The 25473-nt window shown below is 33.8% G+C and overlaps 2 protein-coding genes across 18 annotated transcripts in view; one reads left to right on the plus strand and one right to left on the minus strand.

Annotated features, from left to right (window-relative positions):
- ACSS3 (acyl-CoA synthetase short chain family member 3) overlaps window positions 1-5738 on the plus strand; it is a 140746-nt gene extending 135008 nt beyond the window's left edge. Inside the window, exons 14-16 of the mRNA XM_019751290.3 lie at window positions 2364-2463; window positions 2553-2728; window positions 3599-5738. Coding sequence (XP_019606849.1) covers window positions 2364-2463; window positions 2553-2728; window positions 3599-3667 — 345 coding nt within the window. The 3' untranslated portion in view covers window positions 3668-5738. The remainder of the gene's footprint in view (window positions 1-2363; window positions 2464-2552; window positions 2729-3598) is intronic.
- A 716-nt stretch (window positions 5739-6454) lies between these two features.
- The window catches only part of PPFIA2 (PPFI scaffold protein A2), a 456741-nt gene continuing 437722 nt past the window's right edge, over window positions 6455-25473 (minus strand). For 16 of the 17 annotated variants that reach the window (XM_074325351.2, XM_074325350.2, XM_088800983.1 and 13 more), the window contains 6 exons: window positions 25166-25263; window positions 15857-16032; window positions 14899-14967; window positions 11187-11346; window positions 9897-9988; window positions 6455-7854 (listed from right to left, as the gene is read on the minus strand). In XM_074325351.2, the coding sequence (XP_074181452.1) occupies window positions 9930-9988; window positions 11187-11346; window positions 14899-14967; window positions 15857-16032; window positions 25166-25263 (562 nt within the window). In that variant the 3' untranslated portion in view covers window positions 6455-7854; window positions 9897-9929. The remainder of the gene's footprint in view (window positions 7855-9896; window positions 9989-11186; window positions 11347-14898; window positions 14968-15856; window positions 16033-25165; window positions 25264-25473) is intronic. The other variant, XM_074325353.2, reaches the window with a different exon arrangement.

Below are 25473 nucleotides of genomic sequence, written 5' to 3' on the forward strand. Positions count from 1 at the left end.
TTCTCCTTTTTCATGTAGCCATTAAATGTTGGAGTTTCTTACGGCTCTCACTCTTCTCACTTTCACCCTAAATAATCTCATACATGTCCACAGCTTTCATTAACATTTATACATTAATGACATTCCAATGTGCATCTCTAGATTAAGACTCTCCTCAGATCCAACTGCCTTGACTCAGATATCTCAAAGGTACTCCAGTGGAACATCTCCAAGACTTATTACGTGACCTTGTCTCCCAAGATGAGCTATCACTAGCAATTTCTTGCTTAGAAAATGACACCATTATCCACCCAGCTGTTCAAACTCAAAACACGGAATCATTTGTAACCTCTCTGCCTTCTTCTTGCTCCATATGGAATTTATCAAGTTTAGCCCATTTTACCTCTAAAGAAACTCTAGAATTTTCATACCCACTACCGTACTGTAGCCTCTCACACTGTGATACTCTCAACAATCCTCTATTTTTTCCACGATGAAACAAATTTGTGTTTTTCAAAATCCACCCTGAAATGAAAGAGGCCAATCTGAAAAAAGCTATATACTGTGTGATTCCAACTACAGGACATTGTGGAAAAGAACTTCAAAGGTAGTAAAAACATCATTGCTTGCCAGGTGTTAGCAGAAGTGAGGGATGAATAGGCAGAACACAGGGGATATATAGGGCAGTGAAACCATTCTGTAAACTATTATAATGGTGGATCCATATCCTGAAAACAGATAGAAAGTACACCACCAAGAGCACACTGTAATGTAAACTGTGGACTAAGGTGATAATGGTGTGTCAATGTTGATTCATCAATTGTAACAAATACACCACTCTGGTGAGGGATTTTGATAGTGGGGAAGATTGTTCATATGTGGGGGCAGGAGGTATTCGGGGATTTTCTGTACCTTCCGCTCAATTTTGCTATGAACCTAGCACTCTAAAAAAATAAAGTCTGCTTTAAAAATCTGTTCTGATTTTCCATCTCTTCCTTAACTCCTGGAAGGGCTTTACTAACTTCCCAATGCTGCTAAAATAACAGCTGGATGTCCTTAGCCCAGCCTCTCCTTACCTCTGCAGGTTAATTTCCTCTTGTACCATTCTCACTCTTGATCTTGCTTTTCAGCCACAGTAGTCTCTTTCAGGTGTGAATGGTATGTGCCCAGTTCATCCACAGGGCTTTCGTGCCCCTCCCCTCCTTGCCCAATTAACATCTGCTAATCCTTTAGACCTGAGTTTATTGCTATTTCCTAAGGGAAGGCTTCTCCGAGATCCATATTCTTCTCCCAAGTTTGTTACTTTTCCTATATCTCTCACGTGAAACACTCAAGTTATTTCCCCAAAGCCTTCTTCTTGCTCCATATGCAATTTACCATTTTTATATTTAGACATTCATAATAATTAAATATTTATGATTATTAATATTGATCTCCCTACTTAGACTATAAACACCATGAGAGTGCTTTTCCTCATCACTGAGCCTAGTGCAGTGGTTGGAGCATAGGACGTATTTAGAAAGCATTTGTTGAATGAATGAGTAGAAGAAGGAACGAGAACTGCCAAAAGAACTGGTGGTGTATTTGCTCACTGTTTACTCGAGGCAAAAGAGATTTGCAGTCACTGAAATATGTATTACTTTCTCAGAAAAGGACTTTTGAATATTCATTTATAAAAGTCCCATCACAGCAGAAATGTGTGTGTTTTTTTTAAACCTCGCTTCTGTATTTCATGCGGTTACTCTGTGGGTTCTTATGAATCCAGATAGGTAGGTAGCTGCTTTCTTCTTTAAGACATTAAGAGCTTAGGGTGAGCAGTATGAAAATGGTTCCTTGACAGTGGTGATTACCTTATGTCAGGGCTTCATTCCGTGTCCAGTCTCTTCTTTCTTGTTTGGGAGAATCCTCTTTAGATGGATGGTCACTCAGGAAAAGAAATACTCGGTTTTTTGCTTGGTAACATTTGCAAAACTAAAACCACTATGTATTTAGTCATGGGGCTGCCCGTGGATTTCTCTGGTAGGTGTATTTATGGTACACCATCACTAAAGCAAATGCTATGAGGCCATTTGCTATCAGAGGCCCATTGCAATCTGTTTACATGTGGTACCCAGTGATTTCATTAATAAATAATTAAGGTGAAGAAACAATTCCCTTACTTTCCAGGTAAGCTAAGCAATTTATCTTAATTACTGTCAGCCTTTAGTGAGTGACTACAGTGGGGAATCATAACCATTCACCCTAGTAGTAATGATGGGAATTGTAAATCAGTAGTCATTTTCACACGGGCAGCTGTGGGTTTTTGAGTTCTCTAACGTGTATTTTTTTCCCCAGTGGAGATAAGTTATACATACATTTAAAATGAACGCTTTTCCTCGTTTCAGTCAGTCCTTTCGCATGGCACAGTGGCCGACTGCGCTGTTGTTGGTAAGGAAGACCCTTTGAAAGGTCACGTCCCCTTAGCCCTCTGCGTGTTGAGAGAAGGTGAGAGATCTTTTTTCTCCCTGACTATTTGGGCCCTGAACGCTTAATTTAGTCTAAGTCAGTGCTCACTATCTGAACTTTCTTCCTAGGCATAAATACAACCGAGGAACAAGTTTTGGAAGAAATTGTGAACCACGTTAGACAGAGCATTGGGCCTGTGGCAGCTTTCCGAAATGCAGTGTTTGTCAAACAGTTACCCAAAACTAGATCCGGCAAAATTCCCCGGTCGGCTCTGTGCGCGCTGGTCAATGGCAAACCTTATAAGGTACATTATCCAAGGAGGTGTAATGCTGGGTTCTGAAATGGTGTTTCCCCATTTCTGCGGAATCAACAAAGCTCTTAAAAAATGGTTCTCAAGCATGAATTGTATCCCTAAAAACACATAATAGCACTTTTTTTTCTCAATGTTAAGGGGGAAATTGCATTCATAGCCTAGCCACTCTCTCTGTAGGAGTGAGGGTTTTGAAGAGGAACACCGATTAATTAAAACAGTATGCTTTGAGGTTACCCGAATCAGCGTGTGAAATATTTTTGTTAGTAGTAAATGTCAGTTAAAGTCAAACTTGTGGAAACTCAGTATTACTGAATTAAAGGTACATTTTCTTCATTGTAATCACTAATGGCTATGAGTGAATGAGAGAGCGACAACTGAGGCTGGCTATACTTGTTTAAACAGTTCTAATTGCTACATATGCTGATTGTATTGAGTAAAAATTATTTTAGGAAACTTTAGGCTGACTCAAGCATATGCATTCTTTTTAATTTGTGTGCATGTTATACATGCATAGATATGCAAATTTTTAATCTAGATCTAATAAAAGGCAGTGCAACAGTAGAATAGTTGTAATGAGCCAATGCAAAATAATTTTACTTTTTATAGAGGTACATAGAAAGTCCCATAAGAGGAACTCTCGAGAAAGTACCACGGAGGGCCAACAGTTTTGCTAATTGAACAGTTTAACATTCTGGAAGACTATAGATACATTTTAAAATATTAGGTTTAAAGTTCCCTACTTTTGAAAATTTCCATATGAATATTATAAAGGGGACTACAACATTGCATAGAATTATTTAATTGTAGGGAGAGTGAAAGGGGTTCAGGGAAGAGCATTCATGTCTCTGTTTTCCTTCCCAGGTGACGCCTACCATTGAAGACCCCAGCATTTTCAGGCACATAGAAGAAGTGCTGAAGCAGGCATCATGACTTTTTCTTCTTTGAGTCAATTTTCTAATTGAAGTCAAGTTTTTATTTCTCAGAAATAAATATTTAAATAGAAATTACTTGCAAACTGAAATGTGAACTATGAAGCTTGGTCTAAAATAATGCACTTGAAGGCTGGTGCAAGACCCGTGCCTTCTGTTAGATTAGACCTAATTAGCACTGTTATCAGTTACCTGTAACATGGTTCATAATAGGTTGCCTAGCACTTTAATTTTAGAAAAGTATATCTAATGTATGATTTTGGAAATGACATTAATGTAGAGCTACTTCTTAAAAATGGGAATATGCAGTTTTGACCCGAAACCTAAAAGTCACATTGAAGTTAGCAAATGATGAAAATGTGTATCATAGAAATTTGGCATATTTTCTAATAGTCTTGAGATGCACACATACATGGTTATTTTAACTGAAATGAGTGAAATGGGAAGTTTTAGGTAATCTAACCATAGGATTTTCTAGGTAAGAAGACCTGTCTAGTCATACGTGTCCTGAGGGAAAGCTGGATGCTGGAAACCAGGGGAAAGCTCTGCCTTCAGCTCATTTGTACCTTAGTCAAGGGAAATCACATGCTGGGCAGAGCCCAGAGGTCACTTAATCCTTTCTCTTTGTCATGGAGAGGAGTGCTTTTTTGAGCCCCACCTCCTGGCTCAGGTGCTTAGTTGACTGGGTACTTAATGAGTCCAGCTTCCCATGGAAACAAGGAAATGATGAAGAAATGGGATGGACTGGCAAAGAGTTCTGAAGGAAGACATGTAAATGTTTTTACCTTATGCCAAAGACCAGGATGAGTTTTTAAGAGAAACCAAAAAATCCAGATTTTTATGGGAAATCTCTGATTTTTAAATAACTCACTAAAAAATATTGTGACATCCAAACACATCTTTCCATTTAAACTTCTGTAAAAGTATTGAGCATTTAAAAATAATTGAAAATGAGTCTTTGTTAATAAGCTCCTGGCAATGTGTCAATTAACCAGAGTAGATAGTTATAGATAATATTTGGTTTGCATAGGGTTCTACAGAATATCAGTAATCAAAGAATACATTTAATACAAAAATATACTATGCCCATTGAGTCATTGATGGTACTCAAAATATTCCTGAATCTTTCACTCCATCAAAAACATTATTTTCAAGAGCAGTTCTCCAACTCAGTAGTCTGGGTACATGAAATAAATATATGTCAGAGATAATAGATAAGAGCTTATTGACTTGCTTGTTTCATAAAAATTGCTTACAACCTATATAAAGACATTTTGAAAATCCACAGGTTTTTTTTGGACCGTAGGCTATAAAATAAATGACTTTTAAAATTCCTAGTTGCTGAAATTGGCTTTTTGATTGTTACACCTAGAAAAATTATATTCATCCAGTTGTTCCCTTGATTTTAGTAGCCTGAACTAAACCAACTACATAGATAGCAATTCAGCTTATAATTTAAAGCTGACGGGTGCTTTGAACTATTGCTTCTATTGGGTTCATTTTATCCATGATCAAATCTATAATCTTAACAAATAATCCATTTTTAATATCTTAGCATTAAATTGTATTACCTTATTTCTTCATGTAAGATTCAGTTAATTTGATATGGCAAATTCTTTAGCTGAAAATATCATTCTTAAGGTATATTACAAAGATCCAAGAAGTGTGTAAATTACATCTTTGGTCCTCTTACCATTTTTTCCTGGTAATCACATCTAAAGCAAACAGGCTTGAGCTGTTTTCCAGTTAAGTAGGAAGAAAACAATGCACAAGACTGGCTGAGGAAGTGGCTCTTTCTTGTATCTGGTTGAGGAAATTTATCTCCTTTGCTGGATCAGAGAAAGTACTGTTACTTTCATATGAATAAATGTGGGGCAAGAAGGACACTTAAGTCATCAGATTGCTTAAATTTTACAAGGAAAAAGAGGAATTTTCTATTTTAATACCAGAAATCACTTTTATGAGATAGTATCTAAAATTTTCTGAATAAAATGTATCTAAAAATAACAATGCTACTGAAAGATGTAATCATATTTAAATTTGTTGAAATAAATTTTGCATGATCTTTTGTATTTTCATATTTTTTTTTTTTTACTGTAAGACTGGAAAAATTAAAGTAGATTTTCTTTTAAAATCTATAGAAGTGTTTTTCAATTAATTGAGTTATCTTGCTCATGAAAATGTATTTAAGTATATACAAATAAGATCTGTTTTGCATTTTAAAAGTAGTTTTATTTATATAAAATTGTATTTGTAAAGGCTCTGATCATTAAATGTGAAAATTCATAATGTTGATAGATGGTCCTGAGATAGATTTTAAGTAGATCAAATGGATTTTAGAATCTGGCAGAAATTATCTTATACACTGAAGAATATTTTATGTTTTTTATAGGCAAATAGCAAGATTTTCTTTTTTTTAATCCCTACATGTTAGAGTCTATTATACATGATTAATATTTTTTACTGGGTGATCTGTAAAGGGGAAAAACTGTTTATGTGAGTAAGTCCTGTATAAGAGTAGGTACAAATCTAGTTTGTATTGTTATACTTTCTACATTATATTTCATTTCTGTAAGTCCACGTCCCCATGTTCTGGTGAGCTTAAAAAGCTCTTTCCCATTGTTTCTGCTCAGGCGACAATCATGCTCATAAGCAAGTTTAGTACTCCCTCTTGTGGCAGACTCATTTTTGAAGATAACTATTAGATTGAAAGTCACTAAAAGAACAATTTTCATTACGTAAATTGTTAAACTTTATGTGACTAGAAAACAAAGCTTAAACAGAGAAATGGAAGTATTCTTTTTTTTTATTGACAATGGAGAAGGTTTCTGTTACCATTACCTTTTGACTGAATCTGTTAAACAAAAAGAGACATCAAAACAAATGTCATGTACGTGCAAACAGCAAATTAAATACAGAAAAGAAATTACTAATGACAGGTCTTGCACTTAAGATCAAACAGCAGAAAATCAGCAGTTAGATAAATGGTATTATTAAATAGGTTTTACTTTGAAATCTCCCATATAAACAAAGAATGAACAACAGTAACACCACCAAATAAAGCCACAGGGAAGAGATTATTCTTCTATCCTTTATACACTATATATGTTAATCATTCTGTCTTTCATTTATTTCCTCTGATAATATTGACTTCAGGGAAGTCGAAACAAGGCCATCTCGGCTAAAAGCTTATAACATTAGACATGAGTCTGGCTATTGCCCTGTTACACTGACAAAAAGGAAGGGTTTCAGGGGTTTTGTTTTTCTCCAGTGGAAACGAGCCTCAGACTCTGCAGTGGGTGATGTTCACTGACCAGTGCTGGCTGGCGGTTCAAGATATTTGAATGAACATGTGGTTCTTAGTAAAGAAGTCTTTTTTTTTTTTCCTTAAAATTATTGGTCCACAGGTAACAAGAGAAGATAATGTTTTTTCTTTATAAATTTTTTTTTAAAGAATTGCTTTGACGTGTGTAAACAGTTTGGCTTTGTTTTGTATTGAAAAGGAGATCGAGCCATCACAGTGCTATTACTAAAGAGAGAGGACATCCCTGATTGCCTTTAAAGGTCTATTTTTGGCTCCAGTTCCAGGTTAAATCATTCTTTTTTTACATGATCAGAGGCAGGTTTTCAGCTTTAAGTAAATATTGACAGACTTGAAGGTGAAAGGTGTGGAGGCATGAAACATGCTCCCAGGAAACATATCAATTGGACTATTATAATTCAAAAACTGTAAAAATGGTGGAATGGCAAAATACAAACAGGACTTGGAATTGTCAAATGTTTGCACTCAGGACTCCATGAACCATATATTTTATTTTTTAAAAAATCATATTTATATCCATTTACATAAGACTTACACATTTAAAAAGAAATACATACACAGTAATACATAAATGCCTATTATATTACAATAAAACATGAAAAAACAAGTGGCTCCATTTCAGAAAATCATCTGTTGTACAGAATTTATGACGTGGATGATACTTATTATTCAAATGACTTAAGCATTTTCTTTCCATTGTAGTAAACTAATCAAAATTAATATCTGACCCCCCCCATCACATTTTTCAGCTTAATAAACCATTGCTTGTGGTTATTTCCGTAGAATTCAGTCTTCATAAAGGTGTTCACTGCTTGTCTTCTTAGATGGTAGAGTACTTTATGTAGGGTAGACTGAAAAGACGACATCTAGAATATTCAATCGACAGCATTAGTTTACTGAAAGGTCCCACCCAGACTGGAAAATCCCCCTCTGCTACCCTTGGTGCACCCCATGCAGCCTGTCTACCTCTGTCCTAAGAGAAATGAATAGGATATCAGCTGGGATGTAACCAATAGCTATATGTAGTGAACATTTGTTCTTCTCCAATTTTGTGCAGGCGAGTTTAAGAAATAATATTAATAAATAATATTTGCTCAACTTTTTGGAAAATATGGCATTAATATAATAAAAGATAATCACAAAATGCGAGCAGTCCTTGAAAAATTTATAGGTTGCTCGTTAATAAACTGGTTGTAGTTGACCTCTTCCGTGGAATAGATTTGTATTCTAGTTCATATGTTTCAGAGCTCTTATAAAGACACCTTTGTTTAATTGGGACAAAAACCTACTGATAATAAATAACATATTTTAAAGAATCAGTGTCGGTGATGTGGTATCACTGATTCTTTCCAGTCATAATATACTTAGAAAAGTTCACAAGTGCTCTTCCAGACACAAAATAAATAATATGTTCTAAATTATTTTAATAACAGAAGTGCTGATGTTTCACCAAAAAAAAAATTGTCCTAGATTAACTTACTGTCAATAAATACCTTTATCCCATTTTGTGGTAAACGCTAGGAAATAGGAATTCCAATGCCATGCACAAAATACAGATTGCAAATAGTTAAAGAATAATTCTACCCATCAGTCAAGAGCTAAGAAGCAAGCACTACTCAACATATTAAATAGTCATTTGTAAATTAGTGAAGTATTCAGTTCTGGGGAAATTATCATGTTATGTGTAGAAGCTATTACAAACAGTATTTTGGAAAGCCTCTTATTTAGCCAAATTACTATATACTTTAGATCATGCCTAATTAGATGCCAAATTGCATACCGTAATTAAAATTTTAATGTTAGGGTTTTATATTCTGAAATTAAATCTCTTATCTGAAAATTTTTTGTTTTATCGTCAGCAGCTTCAAATAGTGACCTAAATAAGGCAGCATACCAGCTCCTATATTGGGCCCTAAAGACCAACAGTAAATTGTGTGGAGCTTTTAGCTCAAGGCGATGAATAAACAGCACAAGACAAGCTGCTCCTCTGCCCGTAACTGCTTCCTCTCTCCTTCCCTGTGCACACATTTGGTTCTAATTATTGCTCTGGAAAGTGTTTTTCCAAAATATTAATTCATCGTAAATGGTAGAATATTTTGGTAAAGCACAGTTTTAGGTTAAAATGTTTTATGAGCACTTGACATTTATAATCTAGGAAACCACAGTTTTACTAAGACTAGCCAATAAAACTCCATTTTGATATGGATTTGGAAGTCAATCCATCAACTAGTATTTCTCTAAATATAAATGCCTTATACCTTAACGATTATGTATCAAGGTTTTCTCTTAGTCCTATCTGCCATTCGTACCAAGTAATTTTACTCTGTGCCTATGCTATAAGCCCCAGATACTTAAAATTCATGTTTGTTTTCCACACATATAAATCACACGGATGCAAAACAACATATCAAAAGTTCAAAGTTTTCAGTTATACTTTTGTTTCTAATATGAAATCACCTCAAAATCATTTTCCTCTCTGTGCCACTATGTGACTCTGTGTACCTACTAGAATCGCTATCTGCCTGTGTCAGTTTCTTCTCTATAAAGTACTCATGAAACGTGTATTATTCTGTAAGTGCCAAACTCTCATCAGTAAAATGCGATGTGGGTCAATATAAAATGCTAATCAAAAGTAGAAGACAGTGCGGTAGCCACCCACTGATGTGTAATAAGATAGTGACAGGCCTCCAACAGACGGACCTTACACCATAGCAGACAGATGGTGATAGGAAATCCTATATTAAGAGTTAAAATATAAAGATTCCTTTCCACCCTCTAGCACCTCAAAGGGGTTATCTCACTTCTGTACTGCCAGGCCATCCCAAAGAGTACTGTGTATATTTACGAGTCTATGTAGGTTCCATGTTTTGGGTGCTTTGTTTTCTGTGGGCCAAGGGAAACTACTCACAGCCAGTCAGTGCTGCCTCCTTTGAGTGGCTTGTCAACATGAGTATGTACGAACAGTGGAGTTGTCTAACCTCTGCAGTCTGGATGAAGGAACTGCAAATGGAGAAAAGGGCTTTAGAGGGACTGGGATGACTGAGTACAAAATTTCAGATGAGAGAGATTCATTTTCCCTCCGTAAAGGGATTCTGTACATACTAGTAGATCTTCTTTCTCTCAGATATAAGCCACTCACATTCCTTTTGTCTAGACCAAGTTACTAGTGAAAATTGATTCCAGTGTGATTCAAATGAGCTTTGGAATTGTGTATTCCTGCTTAGATGAAATCTGTAACAAGAGCTGTTCCCCAGGGTGCATCGGTATTTGAAGCAAAGCTTGCTCTTAGATAATTCAGTAGGGTGGATGTTTTCCCCTGAGTATTGAAGAGCCCCTACACTAATTTTAATCATGTTAAATTCCTCCTGAATTTTACTAACATGTTCCATAATATTAACAAGTTACAAGAAATGTGGATCAAAAATCACAACTGATATGGGAACAAATTTTAAGGGCCATGATAACTGTAACCTTGAAAAGAAAGAATGATTCAAGGGGATTGTCTTAATAAAGAGAGTGGGGCTATTGTTTTTTTAATGCTCACCAAACAGAAATAACTGTGACTACCATTAGTAATTGTCTCTCCTTCGGAATGGCTATTTCTTTTGTGAAGTATATAAGACAAGTCTAATGTCCACAGAAGGAAATACTAATTGTGAAATTACTGTTGGTTTTGGGTTTGTTTAATTCTCTTCTCATGGTTGTGCTTGTTTATTTAAGGCCTTCTGCCTTGGTCAGAGGTGAGAATATCTGATGAGTCTGAGTTTCTAAGATGAAATAGAAAACTAGCAATAGTCAAACATGTGGGGTGACAGTGGAGTTAATTTTCATTTACTAAGGATCCTTAGTCCAAATCCAACCTCTAACTAAACAAATTATTTACTTTTGGAATAGAAGAATAAAGAAACACAAATCATGCAGACGTTTATTGTTCTTCCTAGATGTGGACATTAGCCAACATTGTCCTTCTTCAGATATTATAAATCATTTTCTGAAATGTAAATAAAGTGCCATGAATTCATGCATTAGCAGTTTACAAAAGGGTCTGGTCTGATGAAAGCAAAGTAAACTTCAAGCAGAGCAAACCAAGTCAAGAAAACAATCAATTCCAGAAAGCTATGCAAAGTCAGAGAATGATAACTAGCAGTTGCTAAACAAGCTTTTTTACTTTATAAGCAGAAATGCAAAACGACTATACCATCCGTGGTCATTTTCCTTGACTGCCCAGATGTTGTGGTTAACCTAAATCCGGCAGGTAATGTTTCTGAGGACCCAGGCATCATGCTGATACCATGTACTTCGCGGGGAGGAAACTGCCTTCTCCAGGTCGACCCACGCCTGAAATTCTTGTCATCACTCTGCCAGTACAGAGTTAGAAACACGTAACATTGATTGGTTACATTAGTCTATAAAGTATACGTATAGAATATCATGCTTTATTTTGAGACTTCTATTGATTCCAAAATGAAAATGCAGGAAGCTTGATACAATTTTTTTTTTTTTTTTAATGAAAAGGGTTTCGTGTGATTTCAAATACAAGGTTTGTCTTCTATGAAAGTAAACATCTTTGAAAACCTGAAATATAGCCTGGCTCATACGGGATACTATAACCTATGTTCTGTGTGAGAAACTAGAATTCTTAGATTTTTATCTCATGCAGAATTAACTTGTAACAAGGTGAAAAACCTGTGCAGCCATCTTTTTAATAAAGACACGTGTCCTTCAGATGTCACTAAAAACATAACTCTGGTTGCTGTTTTATAAATGTAATTCTGGTTGCTGATTCTGTTAATATATTAATGATATACTTTTTTCTCTCTCTGTACATACACAAAGTACCTGCATAGATATATTTACTTTCTCTAAATAGGTAAGCAGTAATATGAAATATAGCATTTATTAGTATAATAATAGTATTATTTGTATCTAATGCTAAGGAAAATATTAATTATCCCACATAGCTCTTATCTTTTTTTTAGATGAAAATTATTTTATTACAAAATAATTCTGAATAGACGTAAGCATGAAATGTGATAAATTAAATATATTATTCAGGAAGACTACTGAGTCCCTTCGTTTAATTAAAATCAAATGTAAAAGTCAATTTGCACTTCTTTAGAACACTGGACTTTACATCAAGTTGCTTTTAAACACTATTCTTTGTAATACCAAATGTTACCCTTTTTTCTTTTTACTGAAATTTAATATTTCTATTTGGAACAAATAATCCCGGAAAACATTCAGAATAAATTGTATATTCATTTATGTCATAAATTACAATGACAAATTGTATTAAATGTAGTAAATGACAAATTGACTATTAAAACAATTTAATACATCTTTTCTACAGTTTGTTTGTTGAAGAACTTCAGTAATCTTCACATCCCACACTTAACCTTTTAACATTCAGGGACTTGGAACTATTGCAAGAAATGCTAGGAGCTTAGGAGATACTTATGCATTTTATTTCATTTTCATGATGCCGAAATTTCAAAATTATTATTCAGTACTTTGAATATAAATTGCCCCAGATCTTAAAGGAAAAACACAGTCACATTTGAAATCAGAATGTAATCTGTGGGCAAACTATAAGGGCTTACTGATTCCTCTTCCATTTTGAGCTTTTAAACGTGACTGTCACAATGAAAGAAAGTAGCAACCAACTGTTTTAGAAATAATAAAAATGGTCAGAAGTTCTAGAGCCTAAGACAACACCTGGGCATTAAAAAAAAAAAGAAAAGTCATTGCTATCGGTATGAAGTGCTAATAATTTGGAAGGGAATCATTGAATTAAGCTGAACCATCAAGTCCATGCCTGTATTTATATATATAAGAAACAAAGCAATTTCTTTTAATACTTCTTAACAAATTCTAAGTGTTGATTTGAACAATCATCCATTCCAAACAGGCATGTGGATTCCTTATGATAAAAAGCTGAACCTGTTCTCTTAATTTTAAGTGTGTGTGGGGGGTTAGCTGGGGAAAAATCAGTACATAATATTTCAAATAGAAGTCCTAAAATAGAATGGAATACATTATTGTAGATTTCTCTTCTGAGACGACAAGATACATGACTTTTCAAAAATCACAAGTTTGAAGGAGACCCAAATTGCTGACTTCTGTTAAAATCTGGAACTGGCAATTTGTGCCTATGCTTTGATTCAAACAAAAAAGTGTAAGATACCTAACTCATACCTACAAGGTATGAGTTAAGGGATCAAGAGCAAGCCAGTATGATGAGAATTTAAATGATGATTCCTTACTTCTGTTCTTTCGATAGTGTTACTGCAGAAAGTTAATGGGAATTATAAAACAGCAAAATCATGGGAAAGAGTTTCCATGAAATGAGCTTAAAACATATCCTCTTCGTTGAAGTAAAAGTCTGGAGAAACACATGAGCATTTCTCATATTATTTCAGTGGAATCTGAATGTGATCAGCCCAAGAAACAAGTGAACTCTGGTTCTGGGCAAGTTGTTCAGCTATTTTTGCTCACACTCAAAAAACAAACAAACAAAAAAAATTAGGACAAAGGAGAGTAGAGGGTTGGAATGATAAAATAATTTGCTGTATTTTTAATACTAAGTAAATGAGGCAGCATATTTTAAAGGCAAATAATCACATCCCATTTAGACCCTTCTGCTTGTTTATTATTTTCAGGAAGCAACACTAACTCACAGAGGCTCATGTCTCCACCTGGACAACTCCTTTGAATCAACCTGCATTTTAGAACGTAGCAATATGACAGGTCGCTAATAATTTTTATTAAAATTACTTTTGCAACTTTTAAGCAAGGAGAATATTTGATTCAAAAGTATGTATGGGTTTATGCAGATTACCCTTTTGATTCAGCTATTAAGGATAAAGATTAAAAAAATTATCAAACAACTTATACAATTAAAATCAGTTAAATATTGACTGGTTTTTAAAAATATTAACCATTATCCTGATTGGACAGGTGTATGAGTTTATAGGAAGTTAGCTCAAGTCAAGGCTCAGAGCTTATTTGTCGATAGCTTCCTACACAAAGGACAGCCTGGTATTGTAATACCAAGGTCATCAGCCAAACCCATTTGAATTTGGGATTATTGCCTCATTTTAGGATTTTCTGGGTTCATTTATAAAACTGTTTGAATCAGTTTTCCTTTATAGCCAAGGAACACCTGCATCTTGCAACACGAAATTATGCATCTCTGTATTTTCCACTTCCTACTCAGGTTTCCTTCCTACCTCTTCCAAAAAGACCCTGTAAAAAGCTCAAAAGAACTAGTCAAGTCCACACTGTCTATCAATGCACAGAGTTTGCTAATGTCTTTGCATCTCTTCATCTCAGGAGGCTATTTCCATGTTTATTAATGTCCAAACCATTTAAACAAGCCTATCTTAGGTACAGGGATTCTTACACTCAATAGAGCTTTCAAACCCTACAACTGTTACAATGTTATGCGTGTTGCTAAGGAAAACTCAACATTGCTATCTAAAATAATGAAAAGTTCCCATTTATTGAAAGCAAGTTTTCTCTTCATTTTAATATCCTAAAATTTCCTGTGAAGATATACTGATATTTAAGAAATAAGCACATTCCTTATTAAAAAGCCAAATTTATCAGGATGACTGTTATCATAGCTTGTAGTTTAAAAATGTTGCTCAATATAGTTTGCATTCATGTCTCATGAAAAACGTCTGTTTTTAAATTACTTCTTAGGGTTTGCAGCTGCTGACACGATAATATGAACTCGTAAAGTTATTTCAAAAATCCAATGAGTAATAAAATGTAACATTTAAGAACATTACTGGGGGAAATGCTAGATTCTATCAGTAGAACAAGCGTCTTATGAACTTTTGAGCACTGCTCCTTGAGAGCCATTTTCCTTGTGCTAAGATTCCTGAATGGTTCTGACAAGGACTTACCTCGTCCAGTCTCCGTTCAGTTCCCAGAGCCAGAAGGTTATTGTATTCCCTTTCGAGAATCTGCCGAGCCTGTTAACATCAAATAACAGTCAGCATCACTGAAGTCACATTTAATTAAAAGAAAAAAAAAAGAAAGATCATATTTCTCTGACAAAGCATCACAAACCCAGTTTTATTTATGGGGGTCTTAAGATTAGTTCTCCGTATCTCCAAACTATTGTAAAGTTTAGCTATAAATACAGGGTGGGGCAATTTTCTTTTGTCCGTGGACAGCAGAGAAATAGCCTCCCATAACTGTCTGAGGTCAAGGGGCTTTGATCATCCTTTGCCACTTTATTCAAGTTGAATATTTTCTATAAACTTTGAAATATGTAAAAACAAAATAAAAAGTGAAGTTAGACTGCCAAATGTTGATCAAGTGTATGCAGGTAGTTCTCAGACCTGGTCAATGATTACCATTGGGGGAAACTTGAGATAATTAGTATTCTTGTGCCTTATCTCTTGATACCTGATTTCTTAGGCCTTTGCCATAGAATGCAGGTTTTATTTTAAATTTTTAAGGGCTCTGGTGATTCAAATAATTATCCAGATTTGGGAATCAATGGCATCCCCAATGCTAAGTGTCTATATAACTCAGACATGTGAATAGAAATGACTGCCTCTCAGAGAGGCAGAAACTGAAGGCCATCTGTCAGGATATTGCGTTGGGGAATCTGGCATTCAGGTGGGAGGTTGGACCACATAACCTCTAAATCCCTTCCTGCTTAATTATATGATTTTGTTTTGGCTAGAAATCCAGTAGCTTGGAATTAAAGCCCCAGTGACATATTTCAAACGTTGAGCTAACTCTCATTAGGAATCATGAATACACAGCCAATTTCCCCCCCTAAAAATTCAGTTTGTCATTACATAAACTAACGAGGACACAGTGCAGCTACCGCACAGAGGGGCAGCTTGCCTGGGTGTTCTGTGTTGGGATCTGCAGTAACAAAGCTAAGCTGCTGTAGTCAAAGTTCTCATCCAGGGCTATCAGGGAGCCATGCACACCACTCTCCAGAATATTATTTGCATATTCTCGAAGTCCAATTGCTTGGATCCAGCGAATAACTCGGTCATTGCTCCACACCAACACATCTAGGAAAAGAGGCACATCATTTTAGGCTGCAGCCTTTTGCCTAATAAACAAAACCACTGGCTGAAAAGAGCTATGGGCAGGTGTCTGGTCAGGTCAGCACTTGGCTAATTTCTTTCTCCCCTCCTCAGTGCACCCCCCCGACGCCCCCGTGTTGCATGTATTTGATGTTCTAACAACTAACCTTTTCTACTTTTAACCTAGAAAAAAGTTGTCATTTTAAGAATGTTTTTTATCACTGAAATGAATGAACTTCCATTCCATTACATGGAACACAGTGTCTCCAAGTGTTTCTTGTTTTCCCTCTGAAGCTTGAAGGCTCCATCTGAAGTTCAACGTTTTGGCCACCAGATGGGGACATTTCTCATTTGAGTCTCGATACACAGCTTTTAGTAAAGCGCAAAATGAGAATCTAACAAACGTCTTCATCAGTGTTTTTTCACCACTATTTAAACACTGCATATAGACTAGAAGAGATTTTTCACCCAAAGCAGTAAATCAGAGACCAGAACAGTAAGACAGAACAAGGACTAAATAGTTTGACACTTCCCTATTATTTTGTCAATTCATTATTTTTAATCACATACTAAGGTAAAAATAAAAGCACTCAGTCAAGTTACAAGTTGTTTTTCCTTTCAAATTGAAAAGCAGTATTTCAGTGAGGTTTGGAAAACTATGAATTTTATTTTCTGAACTAATACCTTTAGAGAAAAATATCATATATGGCTTTTTTAGACCGAAACATATCAAAGTATATTTTAACTTTTTTCCCCATCTCTTCCCATTATGAGTTGACAGGATACATAACAACCAGTAAAATAGTCAAAAGGGCCAGAATGTTCCATAGAAAGAAATAATTTTAAGGAACTTAAGGGGAAATTAGAAAAAAATTAAAATGTTTTTTTCTATTCCTATAGAAAGGGAAATGAAACTTATAATTTACTATTACAGTAAAAGTTTCTGTTTTTTTTATTTTTATTTCTGAATGAAATTTATACCTTTTCCAGAAAAAGTATAAAGAATACTTTGGGAAATATTCTTCAACTTGAACTGTTTATTTTTTCTCATTTAAATTATCTGCAAAAATCAGGGTAGTATTTTTCTTTGGAAGGGAGAGTATTTATATGTTAAGTTGTTCAAAACCATGAATAATTTGTTGTAATGCATTAATTTATAACCAAGTTAGGTTTTCTTGTGTGTAATAAAGTGATACTTCAACCCCACACAAGTCCTTTTTCAATCACTATCCTCACCCCAACAATAAGTATTATAAAGACTATTCTCACCACAGATCAGTTGTATCTGATTTTTTAGCTGTTTATAAATGAAATCATACAATATGTACTTTTGTGTCTCTCTCTTTCACTCAATATGGCATTTATCTATGCTTTGGCAAACAGCATATTTTTTCCATTGCTATTTAGTATTCAATTATTATATTATGCCACGATTTAGATATTCTACTGTTGATGGACATTTGGGTGGATTCAGCTGTGGGTTATTAAGGATAGTGTTGCTGTGAACTATCTATACTATATTGATAATATTGTACTATCTCAACTATATTGCTGTTGAATAAATAACGAAGAATAGAATCAGTAAGTCATGTTTTATACATACATTTAACACTAGCACATATTGCTAAATAAATTCCACTCTCACAATTTAAACCTCCAATAGCGGTGTATGAAAAGTTGTATCTTTACCAATACTTTGTAATTTTCATTTGTTTTGTTTTACTTGCTTGTTTTTAGCCATTATGATAAATTTGTGTCATTATGGGTTGAATTGTGTCCCCACAAATTCCATATGTTGGAGTCCTAATTCCCAGTACCTCAGAATGTACTCTTATTTGGAAATACGGTTTTTATAAAACTAATTAAGGTAAACTGAAATTATTAGAATGGGCCCTAATCCAGTATGACTGGTTTCATTCTTAAAAGGGGAAATTTGGAAATAAGATATGTACACCAGGAGAACACCATGTAAAGATGAAGGCCGAGATGCGGTGACGCTCTATAATTCAAGGACCACCAAGAGTACCAGCGAACCACCAGCAGGCAGGGGAGAGGCCTGGAACGGATTCTTCCTCACAGCCCAGAAGGAACCAGCCCTGCTGACATCCTGGCCTGGCCTCCAGTATTGTGAAACAGTAGGTTTCTGCCCTAGCAAACTATACATGTCATATCTCATTGTATTAATAGTTTTGATCTCTGATATCTACTTGTTCAGCAATTTTGTTTATATTTATTGGCCATTTGGAAATCCTCTTTCATGAAGTTCCTATAGGGTCTTTTCCCCATTTTTAAATGTCTGTCCTTTTCTTATTTACTTGTCAGAGTTCTACTGATATTTTAAATATAATTCCTTTGTTAGAGATGTATTGCAAATAGCTTTCCCAATCCTGAAGCTCCCTTTGGCTTTCTGAATTTTGTCTTTTGGTGACTAGAGTCCTTAGTTCTAATGGATTTCAGTTTATCAGCTTTACTTTAGGGTTCGTGCATTTTTGTTTCACGTGTAAGAAATATTTGCATATTTCAAAAGAATATGAAGATATTGCTTTGCTAACCCTTAGAAGCTTAATTTTATTCCATTCCATTTTGTTTTTTACTTTTTGTATTTAAATCTATATTCTACTTTGAACTAATGTTCGTACAGCAGGAGGCAGAGTCAACACTCCTTAAATAAAAAAGTTAATATCCAATTGATTTAGCACTGTATACTGAAAAGATCACTACATAGTCACCTATGTCTTAAATCCAGCGTTCATATGAGTTTGAGTCTGTTTCTGGACTTTCAGTTCTATTCCATTGCTTTATTAATCTATTCCACCAAGGTCATACTGTTTTATTTACTATAGCTTTATATGCATTCTTGGTGTACAGCGGTCTAAGTCCTTGAATTTTATTTTATTTTTTTACTCAAGATTGTCTTGGCTATTTTTGGCCTCTGAATCTCAATATGTATTTTAAAATCTGATAGACTTAATTTAGAACTCCCTCCACCACCCAAACAGAGTTTTTGATTAAGATTGCATTGAATAGAAGAGGGAAAAGGGGGTCAAACATATGGTGATGGAAGGAGACCTGACTCTGGGTGATGAACACACAATGCAGTATATAGATGACGTATTATAGAAATGTACACTTGAAACCTATATATTTTTACTAACCAATGTCACCCCAATACATTTAATAAACACAAAATGACTGCATTGAATCTATAGATTCATTTTAAGGTATTACTTAATTTCCCTCAATAACTTGCTTTAATTTTCTGTATGAGTCTCATAGATCTTTCATTTGATTTGATATTTGATTGTCCTATTATGTTTGTTGTTACTATCTTGTATAGTAGAAATATAGCTAATTTTTCTACTGAAGTTTTAAAGTAGCCTTTAGAGTATTTTTCAGTTCATAGTAAAATTGAGCAGAATGGAAAAAAGTTCATATATACCTTATGGTCCCCATAAGTGCACCGCCTCCCCCACTATAAAAATCCCTCACCAGAGTGGGACATTTGTTACAATCAATGAATCTGCATTGAGACAAAGTCTATAATTAACAATGGGGTTCACTCTTGGTGTACATTCTATGGGTTTTGAAAAATGTATGACATGGATCCATCAATATAGTATCATATAGAATGTTTTCATTGCTCTAATAATCTCCTGTGCTACATCTAATCATCCCTCCCTCCCCCACCTGCAGGCAACCACTGATCTTTTTACTGTTACCATAACTTTTTACCTTTTCCAGAATACCATACAGTTGGAATCATATAATGTATACTTTTATATTGTCTTATTTCAGTTAGTAATATGTACTTAAGGTCCCTCCATATCTTTTCATGGTTTGATAGTGTATGTCTTTTTAACCATATTGTACTTTTATCTATAGAGCTTGCTAAATTCACATATTAATTCAAATGGCCTATGATTAGATGATTTGGATTTTCTCTATATCCTTTCTAATCCTTGTATCTTTTTAAAAAAAGTTGATTTTCTTTTCTTATTGAATTGATTAGACTTCTACTTTAATCTTGAATGAAAGTGGTGGTATAGCTCTCAATATTGTAACATTCAGTCAGATTTTTATACGTTTTTAGTAGATACTCATTATCAGATTAAGGAAATCATTTTCTGTTTGTAATTTGCTATGGTTTTGAATTTTAATAAATTAGCTTCCTTAATTTCAGAACATCTTGGTTTTTCTTTTTTATGGTGTTAATTTGGTCAATTACATTGATGGAATTATCAAGTGTTAATCCTAAAATTACTGGCATTAAACCATCTTTGTCATGATGTATTTTCCTTTTACCTATTCCTGTATTCTGTTTGCCTGAAATTATCCCTTTTTGGTGTCCTTATTAGTTATCTCTATCAAGGTTATGCTGGTCTCATAAAATGAGGGTGGAAGTATTTTCTCTCTTTCTAACACCTGAAAGAATATGTACCGTGTTTTCCTGAAAATAAGACCTAGCTGGACAATCAGCTCTAATGCATCTTTTGGAGTAAAATTTAATATAAGACCCAGTCTTATTTTAATATAATATAAGACCGGGTATAATATAATACAGTAATGTGGTGTGATGTGATGTAATATAATGTAATGTAATATAATATAACATAACATAACATAACATAACATAACATAACATAACATAACATAACATAACATAATACAATACCGGGTCTTATATTAATTTTTGCTCCAAAAGATGCATTAGAGCTGATTGTCTGACTAGGTATTATTTTCAGGGAAACACAGTATGTGATTTGTGTTATTCTTTTCCTCAAGTATTTGGAAGAATTCAGTGATAAAGTCATCCAGACACATTTTCTTCATGATATTTTTTAAATTGTGGGTTCAATTTATCTTTTCAAATATTGTTTCTTCCTTATTCTCTCTTACTTCTTTTTCTGGGACTCCAATTATACCTATACTAGATTCCTCAATACGTCCAACATGTCTCTACTCGGATTTGTATCATTCATCCTTTTTCTTCTTTTCATGTTTCAGCCATATATTTTCAAGTGATCAGTCTTCTATCTCACTAATGTTCTCTTTTACTGTTAAACCACCTATCAAGTTCTTAATTTCAGTTTCAGACTCTCTGCTTCTTCAAATTTCCATTTGTTCATTTCTTAACATATTGACTCTAGCTATTTATTAACTGTTTTTCTATTTTGTCACTTATTTTCTTAACACATTAATAACAACTGTTTTAAAGTCCATGTCTGAAAAAAAAGAAAAAAAGACTCAGGTTCATCGGTGGGTGTTTCTATTATTTTCTTCCTAGTTTTCCTCATTTTGCTCCAGTATTTTACATGTCTGATATATATATATATATATATATATATATATATATATATATATATATATATATGACGATAGACTTTATGATTGAAAATGTCTCCAGAGGCAAGTTGTGTATGTCAGGCATACTTATTTCCTTTTTCTCCAGGATCTCGGTTCCTCAATGCTCAGCAGCTTTGATACCTTTAAATTACAATTTCCCTTCCCTTGCTCTGTGAGACAGGGAAAGAAATAGAAAATGACAGACTTCACTCAACACATTTCTCTTTCTTCCAGGATCTTAGTCTGTTATGTCATAGATATGTTAGTTACTTTCTATTGCCTTCAAACAAGTGTTTATTGATTCCTCTAACCTTTTACATGTTCTCGTCGATGACTGGACTGATTCAGTGTATTCCATGATAGTTAGTAGTAGTTTGTAGTCAGTAGTAGTTCCTCAGATTAGCTTGTGCTCGTTTTGTCTCTGCCAATCCACAGTGGTAAAGCAGTTCTACATTAAGCTAGAAGCTCTATCTGCCTCACATCTCTCTACGTAATGCCTATTATTGACTTGAACAATCTTATTTCAAAAGAAAGGCCCTAAGTCTCTTTGGACTTAATGAGAAACATGTGAGGAAAGACTCAAAAATGCCTACCTCCCACGATTTTATGACTATTTCCTGCTCCAGCCAAAGCAGAATGAATTTCTTTAGGAAATAGGATAGTTAGTTACTGTCTCTCAGAGTTTTGGCTCTTTCTTTCCCTATGTCTTTAGTAAAGCATGTCACTTCCTTAATGATCTTTATTATGTCTGGAAATTTTATATTTTATATATATATATATATATATATATATATATATATATTTCACTAGGTGTCCATGGGTCAGTCCTGAAGTATACATTTTCCTTTGAGTTTTCACTAGCTTGTTCCATTGAGGTATTAAACCTCAGAAAATAGGATTTAAATTGATTAGTATATTTTGGATATATTAATCAGCTGCTGTTGATAGCAACTGATTAGTTTTAACTCTTGGTTACAGCACACTTGCACTTGAAAAGTTGGGCAGGTATGTACGGTTCACAGCAACAGTTATCCAGTTGTTTTCACTAAATACAACATTTTTAAAAACTAATGGAGTAATAGTTTAAAAAAAACAAAAGCACAAAATGTCCAGTTTTCCTTGTATTAAATGGCTTTCTGAGTAGGTAGTGTTTATTCTTTTCTGGAGCTGGATTTATATTTTGATAGCCTAAGACGTTATATAGTCACCATATTTCTGCAAATATATGTCCATCAGAAATTCCATTGCCCCACTTGTAATTAAGAGTCATCAAATATATAAAATAATAAATATAAAATAATCCATGTATTTATAGGGTAAAGGGAAATAAGACATTAATCCAAACTTTTATTTTGCAGAATACAAACATATCTTTTTCTTCATTTTATAAATCAGGTCCCTTTCTATGAATCTGTTTCCAAACAAAATGTATGCCTTGACTTTAAAGATTTGTAGAGACACCCCTGACCTAAACGACAAATAGCTAGAGATCAGTGTTACTGTTTCCTAGCAACAAATGAAATGTTACTACATTCTTGATATTTACATGGTCTGTTCACTTCAGAAAGCTGTTTATTGAGGTCAAGGTTAATTAACACTTCAGATAATAACAGAGACCCCTAGTCACAGTCAAGAGTTATTCCTGTAAATGTCATCAGATTAGTTATAGGAAATAGGGGTTATTTATGATCTCACTCATAGCTACTTAGCATATGGAATTGTCTGTATTTAATCATAGTGAATGATGATAGTTTTTTCTCAGGGCTACACTTTAACCAGCAACTGCCAAATACTAATATAATATTTGATGGAGGGCCAAATAGGTAACTCCTCTCTTTTATATCTACATATGACACATTCCAGGTGGTAAGACTAAGCATAGTGAAATCTAATTGGAAAAAATACTTCAGAAAGAAAATGAGAAAGTGGAACCCACTGGTAAAATCTATTTGTGTGCTAAAACGTCTTTTGTTAGGTCAAGCACAGACTTCCTTCTGGGGTCTTTCTTTGGCCAATTAGTTTCCAAATTTCAATTAAACTGAACAACAATGCACTGAAAACAACTTGCAATTTCCTGGAGCCCCAAAATACAGTAAAATCAAACAGCTCAATTTTGATAATGGAAAAACACTTTCTTGCTCCTCAATAATGAGTTAAATGAATATTATAAGAAATCCATTGTCTGTCTATCTACTCTCCAATGAACCACATATAGAAAAGTATTCTTAACCATCCCCTTCATAGGCATCCAAGCCCATTCTGCTAGAACAAATGTGCTGTCCAAGAACTGCCAAAAATAAAAATAATTTCTGACATTGTTCATCACAAATGAAAATAATAGAAGTCTAAGACAGATGATCTTAAATAAAGAATAAAACAATGTTAAGCTCAAACAAGGGGGGAAAGGTAATAATACTGTGTTTCCACAAAAATAAGACCTAGCTGGACCATCGGCTCTAATGCGTCTTTTGGGTCAAAAATTAATATAAGACCTGGTATTATATTATATTATATTATATTATATTATATTATATTATATTATATTATATCATATTATATAAGACCCAGTCTTATATTAAAATAATACTGGGTCTTATATTAAATTTTTCTCCAAAAGATGCATTAGAGCTGAGGGTCTGGCTAGGTCTTACTTTTGGGGAAACACGGTATGTAATATGTACTATTTTTTATCTAAAGTAAGACCCATAGAAAGTGAAGCTGAAAACAGAGACACAAGCTTTACTTTGAACAACGAATGTACAGCCATCTATTGAATTAGATGAAATGCTTCCCGCATATCAATTCCTGGGAAACAGCAAACAGAAATGTAACTAAATAATTTATTTTGCTTGTATCCAAAATTTTTCTCAAAAATATTTGGTTATGTTTTCCTTAATGAGCCCCTTTCTCCTTTAAAAAATATAAATAGACATTTATAAATGGACTGATGATTTTTACCAAAACAATGCCTGTAGATACTTACATCTTATGCCTAACAATTAATTTTTGTTCAACAACAAGAAAAATAAAGTGGTCTCTAACAAGGATAGGCTCTAATTATTATTATTCTTTTAATACACTTCTTTCTCCTGTATATTAAGATAATTCTCAACATTTAGAGGGTTAATTATTAAATACAGTACTATTATAATAAATCTGTAATAGGGAGTATCTTTTCTTACCATTCAAATCAAATATTTTTGTACACACGCAAGTTTCAGCAATTAGCAATGCTTCTAAAATTATTCCTGGCTCAAATTATTAATGGACTACTATCATTTATAGGGGTAAAATCCCTATGTAACTTCTATATAAAATCCCTATATAATTTTTATGACTGTTACAAAAATAAAATTTCTGGGCATTGAAATAAATTCAAATGGTATAAGCCAAAAATGAACTATCAGAAATAAATTATGTATCATGTTTCTCTGAATCATGAGTGTGTTATATTAAAAGTTTGACAAAAATATCTATATGGAGGCATCTTTAGAACAAAAAAGAATATATAATTAAGAAGTTCAGAGGAATAAATTTCAATGTAAAAAATCAAAAATATGTCCCAAATGAGATATTTACCTTGTAAAGTGATAACATTTTTTTTTTTTGGATTTTAATCAGAAAAGTAATGAAAAAGAAATAATGATGACACTATTATAGTCAAATACTTTTGTTACTTAATGATCACTGTAACATATACGGCACTTTAGGTTCATAAAAGAGAAAGCTAGAAAACCAAGAAAAAACACATTTGATTGAAAGAAAGTAACATTACCTTTTATTTCATGTTGGCTTGCTTCTCGCCTTCTTTCTAGTTCTTTTCTGTCATAATTCAGCCTTTTTAAGCACATAATTCCATACTGTAAACTTGTTCTGTGATTTTTTTTTTTTTAAAGAAAAAAGCACATTGAATTTACTCAGCAGATAAAGGATGTTCTTTGATTAAGCATAGTCAACAACTGTGCACTACTTCTTAGGGCAATAGGTTAATAAATTACATTTGTAATTACATTCTTTAGTATTGAAGGAAAATAACATATTAATTCTAACTAAGCACACAGTGTTTCTAAAGAGTATATATAT

Source organism: Rhinolophus sinicus, chromosome 1 (genome assembly GCF_057876585.1).
Source record: "Rhinolophus sinicus isolate RSI-liver-muscle chromosome 1, RSI-T2T, whole genome shotgun sequence".
Classification (NCBI taxonomy): Eukaryota; Metazoa; Chordata; class Mammalia; order Chiroptera; family Rhinolophidae; genus Rhinolophus; species Rhinolophus sinicus.